Source organism: Mus pahari, chromosome 4, assembly GCF_900095145.1.
Source record: "Mus pahari chromosome 4, PAHARI_EIJ_v1.1, whole genome shotgun sequence".
Taxonomy (NCBI): Eukaryota; Metazoa; Chordata; class Mammalia; order Rodentia; family Muridae; genus Mus; species Mus pahari.
The window spans coordinates 22,274,812-22,283,519 of NC_034593.1; the positions used below are offsets into that span (position 1 = coordinate 22,274,812).

General features: G+C 48.6%; 1 protein-coding gene across 4 annotated transcripts in view; it reads right to left on the reverse strand.

The window, feature by feature from the left end:
* The window catches only part of Fndc3b (fibronectin type III domain containing 3B), a 290,533-nt gene that overhangs the window by 39,463 nt on the left and 242,362 nt on the right, over positions 1–8,708 (reverse strand). For all 4 annotated transcript variants that reach the window (XM_029537515.1, XM_021195296.2, XM_029537516.1 and 1 more), the window contains exons 15-19: positions 7,987–8,125; positions 5,859–5,930; positions 3,729–3,847; positions 1,944–2,049; positions 728–900 (exon numbers count right to left, since the gene is read on the reverse strand). In XM_029537515.1, the coding sequence (XP_029393375.1) occupies positions 728–900; positions 1,944–2,049; positions 3,729–3,847; positions 5,859–5,930; positions 7,987–8,125 (609 nt within the window). The remainder of the gene's footprint in view (positions 1–727; positions 901–1,943; positions 2,050–3,728; positions 3,848–5,858; positions 5,931–7,986; positions 8,126–8,708) is intronic.

An 8,708-nucleotide genomic window follows, 5' to 3' on the forward strand; every position in this document is an offset into this window, starting at 1 on the left:
AGACAAGGTATAGACAACGCGCTCTGATACTAACGGGTTGTGTGTGTGTATGCTTGTGTGTACAGACAAGGTATAGACAACACGCTCTGATACTAACGGGTTGTGTGTGTGTATGCTTATGTGTCTAGGTACATGCAGGAGTGGAGAGCGGGAGATGATCTGGTTCTCAGCCCCTGCCCACCCCTTTTTCCGAGATGAGGCTGGACCTCACTTAGTAGGTCCAGTAAGCCCAGGGGTCCTCCTGTCTCTGCCTTCACAGTGCTGAGGTTTCAAGGGGCTCCCCACTTCAGCTTTTAATGATATAGGTTTTAAGCTCTAACTCAGTTTATGGTGAGTGCTTTCCCGACTCCCTCTGCCCAGCTCCCCTGGAGAACCTTTATTAGGACTGGTCAGAGCCCTGACTCTTCCACGAGATGAGATGAGTGAGAACAGGAAATTCTTTCATGAATTATCAAAAATGTATACAGACACACACACATAGACACAGACAGAAAGACAGACACACACACATAGACAGACAGACACACACACAGACACACAGAAAGAAAGAAAGAATGAGAGACAGAAACTTGGCAGTGTGGGACCTACAGGAAACCATGACAACATCGATTCTCAAATAAGGATGTTGTTATATATACTTTAACAGTTGTCCCACACAACTGAGGGATTGCAGGAGGCTAACGAAGGCACCTTGTGCTCTAATTGTGGTAGGTAAGCTCATACTCACCCCTCCGTCATTCAGAGCTCGCACTCTGAAGCGGTACACAGTTCCAGGCAGCAGGTTGCCAACCGTGCACTCCAGCTCGGGCCCGTGGTATACCTCTGAGGCGACGTCCTCGGGCTCCGTCATTTCCACACTGTACTCTGAGACCTCACAGCCACTTTCAGACGCAGGCACATCTGAGGATGTAGAAAAGGTTCATCTTTGGACTTCTCTGTATTTTATTTTTACTCGGGTCTGAGTGTTTGGGCCTGCATGCGTGAGTGTGCACCATTGGTGGAGGCCAGAAGAAGGCACTAACACCTCAGACTGCAGCTCTCGGTGCTTGTGAGACCATGTGGGTGCTGGGAACTGAGCCTGGGCCCGCTGCAATAGTGGCAAGTGCTCTTAACCACTGTCCCGTCTCTCCAGCCCCAGTCTTTGGATTTCTAATTGACTGAGTTACATTTGATTTTCTATTGTTATTGCTCAAAATATATAGGTGACGTGCCCTTGAGTTTCTATTACAAAAGGAGCCTCCTATTCAAAAAAGCGAACAAGCTCCTGAATGACCCAAACTACCCTAAGCAAATGCATTTAAACATGTTTGATTATATTAAAAATAATTCAGGAATAACAGGAGTACTAGGTAACCTTTCCCATTTAATAATGGGAAGGAAGGAAAAATATCTATAACTTAAAGTCACACACCCTGCTAAGTCTACATGACCCCAAATTGGCATACCATTTTATTACACTTTAGACATAAGTGGTGGCCAAAATGTCTGCCAATGGTCTACACATTTGCACTTGCTATGTGCACACTTGTAGGCTGCTGGTGCAACTGGAAGTGCTGTTAGGCAAGGCTAGGAAAATCCCAGAACCCGCGGAGGAGGGACTTGATGCTGCTCTCTGAACCATTTCTTGGTTTAATCTCTAAATCATGCACGTTTTTTTTCAGGTGCTGAGCAACCCCTGGACGAGGCAGGCTATTCTGGAATATTCTCTAGGAACATGGCCGCTAACGTCGAGAGGAGCAACAGCAAGGGCAGCCGTGTCAGGAACGGGAGCACGAGCAATAGAAGGCTGCGCATGAGAGACAGCCAAGGCTCAGGCTACGGAGAACAGGGACACACCAATGGGTGACCCAGCTTCTGAAGGAAGCCCCGGGGCTGAGTGACCGAGCACCGTGTAAGTCTCCCACTGTCCTGGTCGATGCCAACGTGAAGATTTGTTCACTCACCCCACTCTAAGTGGACTTCTTTGTGCTTTGGTCTACCCAAAACCCTCGGTGGTCGGCACTGACCTGGCGCAAGGCTTAGTGTGCGGACAGGGAGGCTTTCAGAACACTGTGGGAGAAACACCGGAGAGACCATGGCTTAGTTACTGTGAATCACTCACCCCGCATCTACCAGGCTAACTCTATCCCACAACTGTAAATGGGACCAAAGGGAGTTACACACTAGACGTGTGTGCTGACATATACTAAGGTCTTCAGGAGGCTCTGTGCCTGCCTGCACGTGGAAGTGTGGGCTCTCACTGCACACAATGCTGGTTCTACCTGGAGCGGCTCTCTCTGATGTCCGATTATTAGGGCTGTGGACGGCCCACCAGCGTAAGCATATTATTTTCCTTTACATCAGCAGTAGGAAGCCCCTTCTTGAGGATCCAAGAGAACACAAAACAGCGGATAAAATTAAGAATGGTACTGGCAATGGCCAGGCAGCCCCAGGAAGAGCAGAGCAGTAGGGAAGGAGGCATTTACCCACCGAGCCTGCCGCTTACAGCCAGTGCTAAAGTAACTAGGCCTCCTCTGTGGGATCTGACTCTGCAAAGCTGGTGGTATGAAAGCTGACCATCTTACGAGGATCGAGGGAGGAAACGAGGTGGAGGCAGAGGGCTCCAAGTTCTTCCAGGGCATGCTGGGTGGGGAACGGATGGACGGATGGACAGACGGAGGCTATGCCTTCAGCTAGTGCATGTGCTGCCCCGCTCAACCGCTCACATAGCAGGTACCACTGACGCCCTATGGCCTCGGTCTGGATATACTCCAACATGGAGACATTCTGGGAAGTCCCAGGACTCTGTAAGTATTTTAACTGGACTTTTATCCTGTGTGGGGTGTGTCGGTGCGTGTGTGTGTGTGTGTGTGTGTGTGTGTGTGTGTGTGTATTTTTCTGTCTAGACAAAACTCTAGACCCTGAGGAACTGCTATGATATACATGGGCAGAGTGTTTGTGTATACGTAAAATTCAGGAAAACATTATCAATCTGTTACTGGCTCGCTAGGTACCATCTCTCTTTCTCTTACTATTAATGGCTTCGAATTACCTCCAGTGAAAAGAAGACTTCTATCACAGTGCCTCTCATGATGCCAATGACACCCAGACTCTGGAATACTTTACTTTGTCTGCTTTTATTAGACTATATTGAACCTGTGTGCACTGTGTGGTATAAATGGAGTCTCCGGGCGTGACACCTGGCTGTCTACAGTCATTCTGATAGAGAGAAGCCACGGCTGCTGCCTGCAGGCCCTACACAGGGAACTACTGAACTTCTGAAGTGCAATCAATCATCAGACTTATCCTGTTTTTACAGCAGTCTCCCAGCAGGTGGCAGTAAAGGACCTTCACAGATGTGTTCCCATCCCGGCACAGCCAGGCAGTTCTTGACTTGACTCTAAATTCTACACTTTTCCCTCCTTGAAATGACAGAGCTCTCCCTTATTTAGTTAATGCAAATCCTAACTAATTTCTTCTCATCCATGTAGTTATGTGAAGGTCATATAAGGGTTAAGTCAGTGACAAAGAGTCCATGCACATCAGAATCCCATCAGAGCGTGCAGAGGATTCGGGCCTACCGTTTCTGCCCTGTACCTATAAGTCACGACCATGTTCCATATCCAGATGTGACACTAAAGCAGGCTGCATCAACGAGAAACACTAAAACTGCAGCATCTTCCTGCACTACTCACATGGCACTTCCCAACCAGATCAAGAGGCCCACTGCCACACATTGATGAACCAACCTGACTGTGCCCGCCGGTACTGATGCAGCACGCTCGCAGTTTGTACAAAGTGCCTGGTTTCAAATGGGTAAAGACATGCTCTGTAGCCGATCCACTGTAGGCCACTTCCCACTGCCCGGCTGGAAAAGGAGATGGGTGCAAGTTTAGGCCTTGGTAACAGCGTGACAGTCCCCATTAAAAACAGCATCGGAGACAAAAACACCAAGTGGCATTCACAGCAACCTGGCGTCACCCAACACTGAAGTGCAGAGGCACTTCCTATTGTCCCAGCGTTATAACACCACTGATACCAAGTCGGGGGGGGGGGTTGGGTGGCCACATCCCACGGGAGTTGGCACAGGAGGAGGGTACAGCGCTGCACAACTGTGAAATGCCATGCTGAGGTGGCCACAGGGCCAGCTATGCAGCAGGTACTGTCACGTGGTGGTGCAGGAGTCCTGTACGAGGTGCTGCCGAGGGCACCAGGGAGGCCCTTTACAGACGATTTGCTGTGTCCAGGGAGCCCACACGTATAGCTGTGACGGTGGTGGGTGGTGACAGGCACATGGAGATACTTGGAGGGTGCCCCACGAGGCTGAGGCTCAGGGGCAGAGGCACCTGCAGGCTGTCGGATGCTGTTTTGCTCCCTCTGTGTGAACCTTTAACTACAGGAGCTGTTTTAGGGAAGCATGCTCACCCTATCCTATTCATAAACCAATCTCCATAAATCCCGTCAGTGGCCAGTCAGACCTTTATTACTGCCCGGTGGTACTGTGCCTTGTTAGGTCTGAATTACGATCTAGCCCGTGGGAACTGGGAATTTAGACAGTGGTGCCTGTGCTATGGGCAGACACCTGGAAAAGTCCTATGGTCAGGCCATCAGTGTAAAACAGCACCTACTCTTGCACACTGAGTCCGTACCTGGGAGAGCCAGGGCACCTGAAGGCAGACTTACACATTCTCAGTAAGCACCTTCGAGATGACTGCTCTTCTAGTCTTAGACATTAGATAAGGCCTCTAGCACAGAAACTGATTTTATGTTAAGAACAGTTGTGCCCATCTCAAAGAATTCTATTTCTGGCCTAAAATAGTACTTAACAGGCTTAAAAAAACCCCACCTCCAGGTGCTTGTGGCGTCAGAACAAGCCAGAGACAACCACCACGAGTTCCCATGGCTCTCTCTTTTGCCACATTCATGCATACTTTAAAAAAGTAATGATTACAGCAGCCATATTAGTAAAGTTCGGTTATGTTTTAAAGTTTTGTCAACTGTATCTTTTTATATTGAATCCCAATGAGTTTTATTAGAAAGAAAAAGCAAGTGCATCTCTGGGGGCCTTAAAGCTCCTCCTTCCGTGCCCTGCCCTGTCTGAATGCTTACTGCATGCGTGGTGAGGGTGCACACGTGTGGTGAGGGTGCATGTGCACACTCATGTATGTCACTGCACACGGGGGTGGAGTGGGGTGGGGTGGGGTCCCGCAGCTGGTTCTCTCTGTCCATTTACACTTGGGTTTCAGGGATTCAACGCAGGTCACGTGACTCCGCGGCAAGCCCCCCCATGGTCTTGCCACTGGCAGTGTGACAACTGATGAGAACTTTAACCCCAGAGTCACAACAGAGACCAGTGTGCTCTGCAAGTCTGACACCGTCCCTGGCCACACTATGATGTGGCTGTGGCTGGCCATGGCAAGGATGCCAGGCAGACTACAGCTGACAACAGCCAGATAAAGTGTGTGGCGGCTTAGGGGAGAAAGCCTCGAGTTCACTCACTCTATTAATGAGTGGTGGCCAACGTTCCAAAATCAACACAGAAAATAGAAACAAAAACAGAAACAAAAATTGTAACTTGTCAAAAATGGGTACTTCAAGCAGAGTGAACTGTGGTGTCTGACACAAAACCATACGCAGGGGTACAGTGGGCTGTGGAGAGCTTGCTGAGGATGTGTAGGAAGGAAAGCTAGCTGAAGAGGGAGGGAGGGAGGGAGACAGACAGACAGACATGCCGATGCTTCCTATGGCGTGACTACACTACTAGCTCTATTGTTAGAACTAATGGCTGCCTGCTGCAGCTACTACAGAGGGTCTGACCACATCAGGGTGAGGACTGGGTGGGGATGCATTGTGTAATAATACAGTTTCCAAAGTGTCACCTTCAGAAGTTCCGTCCGTGATCTCCAGCAGATACTTCAGGATTTCTGAGCCACCATTGTCCTTTGGAGCATCTGCGGAGTAGGCGGAGATTAGTGAGGAGAGCGCTGGGTGTCACTGGACAGCACCATTCTAGAGTGCAAAAGCACCTCCACTATACGGCCGTCCATCGCGCGCGAAACCAAGAGCACAACCCATCGTTTTTAAGAAACCTGCCCCTTAAAGATTCTCTTGAGACAGCATCTCACGCTTCTGTTCAGGTTGGCCTCAAAGTTCTGGGAATGCTCCTGCCTCAGTACCCCACCCTGACCCCAGTACTGCGGTTACAGGTATGAGCCTCCCACACTGGCCCCCTCAGTGTCAAGAGATGGAGCTTTATCGGACTGCTTTTTAAGGTCGCTGAAACACAGAACAGAATGTAAGACTGCACACTGATTTAGTGAACACGCATCAAACTTGACAGGTAGGTGGAATGATTTTCCTAAAAGTGATATCACGAGGATCACTCTGAAGTGGCTCCTTTAAGAATGGGTGATTTTAATGGGAAGTTGAAATACTCAGGTATTTATCTTGTTTTATTATTTTTATGTCATATATTTATGAGCAACTAGATGCTTTTGAAAAACGGGAAGGGTAGAGAAAAAAAAACGCATTGACCAAAAAAAAAAAAAAAAAAAAAAAAATGCCAGAATGGAGTAATGTCATTGAACCTCACTTTTCTACCAAGCAAACGTTACATTGCCAGGGTCCCGGATGCAGCGCAGAATGACCAGCTCATGCACCAGGCATTTTGGGGTGACAGCTCCCTCTACCACAAGCCCTATGTCACCTTGGATCAGTGGTCTACAGACATAGACAAGCCCGCCTGCAAGAGCTTTGCTTTGTGAGATTAAAAACACCAGGTAGAAGGATTTTGACAAACTGTGGAGAACTCAGGTCTGCCAGCAGCTGCTCTGCATCCTTGCACACGGAGGGGACTTCCCAAGGCCTCGATGTTACTTACACCGATTTGTGAAGCTCACTTTCCCGGGTGTGCATTTGTCACACACACTTCGATAATAATGTGTACAGCAATCACGATAAGGACAAATCGGGCACAGAGCTAAGGGGGCGACCCAGGGATGTCCTGGGAGGCAGGCAGGCAGCCAGGACCGACCCCAGGCAACCCAGATGGCTCCACTCCTGACTCTCCTTGTCCTCCCGGGAAACCGACTTCAGAGCTCTTTGACACCTCAGTACGGTGTGCTTTCAACTGCGCCCGGTGTACATTACCTTACAACTCTAATGTTTTCTCTTCTGCCCCTCCCGTGCTGTTCATACATATTCTCACAGGACATGAGTGCAGAGCACACAGGCCCTAACAGCCTTACGTATGATTACAAGTGCTACAGTCGCACAGTGACATGCGTTTCCCTGAAATGACCTGCTCTGCAGAGCTGAGTGTCAGTGTCCTCCAGGTCACCTCAGCCCACATGAAAAACCTGGAGCTCATGGGGGGGGAGGTGGGGGGAGGGGAGGGGGTGGTGGGAGGGAGGGGAGGGGGACGGCGGGCAGGGATACTCCAAGCAGCATCAAAGCAAAAGTCTACTCTATTGCAACCTAAACACTCTGTATGTCAAAAAAAATCTAGTTAGGATTACATATCTAGTCTTGAAATCCAATCTCAATTTAAAAATATTTTATATTAAATTTCATTGATTTTTAAAAAGGTAAGCCATGATGGAATGAATTATCATAAATTCTCAAACTTAAGTTAACAGAGCATTTACAATAATGGAGAAAAAATGTAACATAGAAAATATGAAGTAGCCGGGCAGTGGTGGCGCACGCCTTTAATCCCAGCACTCCGGAGGCAGAGGCAGGTGAATTTCTGAGTTCCAGGCCAGCCTGGTCTACAGAGTGAGTTCCAGGACAGCCAGGGCTACACAGAAAAACCCTGTCTCAAAAAACAAAACCAACCAACCAACCAACAAACAAAAAGAAAATATGAATTAAATGAGATTCCCTTAAAACTGTTCACGTAAGTAGTCCACTAAGGTGAGACTGTACATTAACATTCAGTGCCCCTCACGGGTGATACTTTCCCCTTGTGTTTGGTTTGTCACGGCAGAGGTAGGGGAGGAGACATACCCCACTTGACACTGAAGCCATGCGATGTGACGGGTCCTTTAACGAGGGGTCTGGTCGGAGGTCCAGGTCTGTCGGGGCTGGTTGTACAAACCAGGACTTCACTGGGGCAGCTCTTTCCTTCCATGTTAGAAGCAGTCAGCTGCAGAACGGACACAGACACATTAGCACATGATGGTTATGGGCTACGAAGTCTCCTGGGACTTTGTACCATTGCAAGGTTAGACATGGACAGACGGACTGACACATATCTACCCAGTCACGGGTTTTCTTTCTTGAGACTGCTGATTTCAGTGTTTGTGATCACTTATTTTACTTAAATTTGGTTATTAACAATTAAAAATAAAACCAAAAGGTAGGTTTCAGTTAAAGACACCTGTAGGTCCTTACAAGAGAAAATATAAGCCCAGGTTAGTGGTACAAGCAGGGTGGCTGGGGCAAGATGACTGAGGCAGAAACCATTCTAGGCTATACAGCCTGTGCCAGGCACTCCTGGAATAGAGTAGGGCCATGCTTTACTAGAGGAGGAAGAAGAGGAGGAGGAGGAGAAGCAGGAGGAGGAAGAGGAGGAAGAGGAGGAAGAGAGGAGGCTATAGTGTTATTGTATATATAACCGGTAGTTTCCATTTATTCGGTGCTGTTTGATGAGAAGAAAACGCAGGGGTATGGCAAGGTTGTGGAGAAAGAGGAACACTCCTCCATTGCTGGTGGGATTGCAAGCTTGT